The 3865-nt window shown below is 37.7% G+C and overlaps 1 protein-coding gene across 3 annotated transcripts in view; it reads left to right on the top strand.

Moving 5' to 3' along the window:
• Positions 1 to 3442, top strand: part of LOC109362639 (callose synthase 5-like) — a 14978-nt gene extending 11536 nt beyond the window's left edge. For all 3 annotated transcript variants that reach the window (XM_019608585.1, XM_019608586.1, XM_019608587.1), the window contains 6 exons: positions 165 to 277; positions 355 to 584; positions 929 to 1726; positions 1929 to 1979; positions 2087 to 2272; positions 2687 to 3442. In XM_019608585.1, coding sequence (XP_019464130.1) covers positions 165 to 277; positions 355 to 584; positions 929 to 1726; positions 1929 to 1979; positions 2087 to 2272; positions 2687 to 2917 — 1609 coding nt within the window. In that variant the 3' untranslated portion in view covers positions 2918 to 3442. The remainder of the gene's footprint in view (positions 1 to 164; positions 278 to 354; positions 585 to 928; positions 1727 to 1928; positions 1980 to 2086; positions 2273 to 2686) is intronic.

The following is a 3865-nucleotide window of genomic DNA, read 5'->3' as shown; positions in this document are numbered from 1 at the left end:
CCAAAATTTTATTTCCTTGTTGTTTAATCTCCCTAGCTATTTAAAGTGAACTATTCTATTTTTCTTTTCCCTCTCATTGGTCATTGTCGCAAGATAAGAACAAATTATTAGCATACACATAATACAGAAAACATCTGGTTCACGATAGATTTTTTCAATTGCAGGGTTCGATTCCATTATGGTCATCCAGATGTTTTTGATAGAATTTTCCATTTTACTCGTGGAGGAATCAGCAAGGCTTCTCGTGGCATCAATCTGAGTGAAGATATTTTTGCTGGTAACATTCTAGAAACATCTTTTCTGCATTGGTTTTAGATGTTTTCTTTCTCTGCTTATATGCCTTCTCCTATACAGGATTCAGCTCAACACTAAGACGTGGGAATGTTACTCATCATGAATATATCCAGGTCGGAAAGGGTAGAGATGTTGGACTCAATCAAATCTCTCTATTTGAAGCAAAAGTGGCCTGCGGTAATGGAGAGCAGACAATAAGCAGGGATATCTACCGGCTGGGCCATCGTTTTGACTTTTTCCGCATGCTATCATTTTATTTTACAACTGTTGGATTCTATATCAGCTCAATGGTAATTCTGAATGCTTAGGATCAAGCAAAAAAAATATCTTTATATAAAACATATTTTTCTGGATATTTGTTATTGAAATTAACATAATAGTATATTTAAACCAATTTTTTTTTAACTGTAATGGATATGAAATTAGTTACTAATCACTTGAACGCCAAACTGTATAAATCCCTACCCCATAAAGCACGAGATAAAGTGACTGAATATTGTTACAGTATAAGGGCCAACAATTTCTTTAGGGATCTATATACTTTTCTTGTTTACATATCTTTTACAATTGATCCTGTTGTGCTTCATTAGCCAATCCTGCATCTAGTACTAAAGCTTTCTTCTGCTGCTCACAGTTAGTAGCCGTCACGGTTTATGCTTACCTATATGGCAAACTTTACCTGTCATTGAGTGGAATTGAGGCTGCAATAATTAAGTATGCTAGGAAAAAGGGAGACGATCCACTAAAGGCTGCGATGGCCTCACAATCCCTTGTTCAAATAGGTTTGCTAATGACTCTCCCCATGGTCATGGAAATTGGACTAGAGAGGGGGTTCAGAACTGCTATAGGTGACATCATAATAATGCAGCTGCAGCTAGCACCTATTTTCTTCACTTTCTCGCTAGGGACGAAGATGCACTATTATGGGCGCACTCTCCTGCATGGGGGGGCAAAGTACAGAGCAACTGGGCGTGGATTTGTAGTTCGTCATGAGAAGTTTGCAGAAAATTACAGGATGTACTCAAGGAGTCACTTTGTAAAAGGGATAGAGCTCACTACATTGCTTATATGTTATAGGATATATGGATCAGCAGCTCCTGATTCAACATCTTATACCCTTCTCTCCTTGTCAATGTGGTTTATGGTGTGTTCTTGGCTATTTGCTCCTTTCCTTTTTAATCCATCAGGATTTGAGTGGCAGAAGATAGTTGAGGATTGGGATGATTGGGCAAAATGGATGAGTAGTCGAGGTGGTATTGGTGTTCCTTCAAACAAGAGCTGGGAATCATGGTGGGAGGAGGAACAAGAACATCTACAGCACACTGGTATTTGGGGGCTGATTTGGGAGGTCATTCTTGCCCTGCGTTTCTTTATCTATCAGTATGGGGTCGTGTATCATCTACATGTAGCCGCAGGTGATCTCAGTATCACGGTAATTATACTTGCTATTTTTATTTTATGTTTTCATGCCAAACTTGTTAATCTGCACCACCTCAGGGTGTAATTGCTTTAACATCATACATAGTAATATGCATTTTAGATAAATGTTCCCTTGTCATATAATTTTGTCCCTTACCAAATAACAAACACGAGATTTATAGTGAAGAGCTTTATGACATGCATTTTATCTCCAGGTTTATGGTCTGTCCTGGCTAGTCATAGTAGCTGTCATGGTCATCTTGAAGGTCAGTATTCAATGGTTTTTTTGAGCGAGTCAGTATTCGGTGATAAAAAAGTTGAGCATAACTACTTCATTGATTAATTGATTGCATACTGGCATCTGAAACTGCAGATCGTATCCATGGGTAGAAAGAAGTTCAGCGCAGATTTCCAGCTGTTGTTTCGTCTCCTCAAATCACTACTTTTTATTGGAGCCATTGCCGCCCTAGTCTTGATGTTTACTCTACTTAGTCTCACAGTTGGAGACATCTTTGCGAGTCTCCTAGCCTTTTTGCCAACAGGATGGGCACTTGTTCAGGTACTTCAGTAGTCACTTAACTCTTGTTTTAATGGTTATTCCTCTCATTTGATCATGTTTAAGATACTGACCTTAATTGTGTCCTGGGGCATTTAACTTGAGCAGTATGTTATGGTTTCTCCTGATACTTTGGTTTTAGTATTTATTATTACTCCTGGGCCTTCACCATTTATCTTCGCTTGTCTCTTGTTGCTGAATTTAGTGTTTACTTATCGAGGCAGTGGCTAATATACTGAAATGTTACTATCACAGTATTTTGTTTGTTTATGGTTAGATCTCAGAATAAAGTACCCCAAGTGTTTTATTCTTTAATTCATGCAATTAGAGATGGTTCCCTCATTATTAATCTGTTTCTGTTATTTTTAAATGTAAAGTTACTTCTTTTTTATTTTCCTGGCATTTATATATGAGCAGATAGCTCAAGCATGTAGGCCATTGGTGAAAAGCATTGGAATGTGGGGGTCTGTCAAAGCTTTAGCAAGGGGGTATGAATATTTGATGGGAGTGGTGATCTTTGCACCAGTGGCCATTTTAGCTTGGTTCCCATTTGTTTCAGAATTCCAAACCAGGCTGCTATACAACCAGGCTTTCAGCCGAGGGCTTCAAATCCAGCGCATTCTGGCTGGTGGCAAGAAGAATAAATAGAACAACTAATCCTTTGCCGCAATATTGTTACAGACAGAAGATGAGGTGAGAGTTCATGCATACAGAGAAGAGATTAAGAAATCATGACGCATAGCAAACTGCACATTTAGATTGTATATAGCAGAAGAATTCTTCAAGCTAGTGTTGATAGGTTCCTAAATTTTGAAGAGAGGGTGAACTTTATCCTTATCCAGGCTAGAGAAACGGGTTAAACTACTCTTGGCACATGTTCCGAAGGATACTTTGACAAAACGGTTGTTGCATTAGGAGTCTCATTTCTGTTTTGAGGGTTGAACTTTAGTATAGTAGTCAAGATAGGAACTCAAGATTACTTGATTAGAGTTGCCTTGTCATGTTTGGTCCCAGATAGACAGACAGTGTTATTCTGGACTTGTAGTGATACATTATGTCTGAAGCGTTGTAAATTTGTATTCAATCCCCCTCCTCATTCAGCCTCCTCCTTATAGAAGCCGAAGAACTGACTAGAAATATTTTCAAAGTAATAAATAATTTCAATTTGATTGATCCCCTGCCCCCATAAAGTAGAGTAAATAATAATAAAAATAGTAATGATAACTATAGAAGAGCCATAATTTAATTAATATTGAAATAAGGTAGGACCCTCATGTAAACCTTAAGGGTCTGCCTTAAAATTAAGACCGTTTTAACTTGAAGTCTTGAGCTTTTTAAGTTGTAATTTGGTTTTGGCGAATTATGAGGAATTTAGGGTTGTTCCGGTGAGGGAAATGGAAAAGATTAGAAGGGAGAAGCGCCACAAGCAAAAATGCTTGATAAGCTAGTGTTATTCGCCATAAGCTAGGAAGTTTGATAAGAATTTATCAATGATGGCCACAACTAACAGTTGAGGTTTTTAGGAGAATTCTCTCAACTAAAACAAACACAGTTTTTTCAAAACTAAACTTGTTTTATTAATGAATAAGCCAAAGC

This window comes from Lupinus angustifolius, chromosome LG12 (assembly GCF_001865875.1).
Source record: "Lupinus angustifolius cultivar Tanjil chromosome LG12, LupAngTanjil_v1.0, whole genome shotgun sequence".
Classification (NCBI taxonomy): domain Eukaryota; kingdom Viridiplantae; phylum Streptophyta; class Magnoliopsida; order Fabales; family Fabaceae; genus Lupinus; species Lupinus angustifolius.
This window is presented reverse-complemented; position numbering and strand designations above follow the sequence as displayed.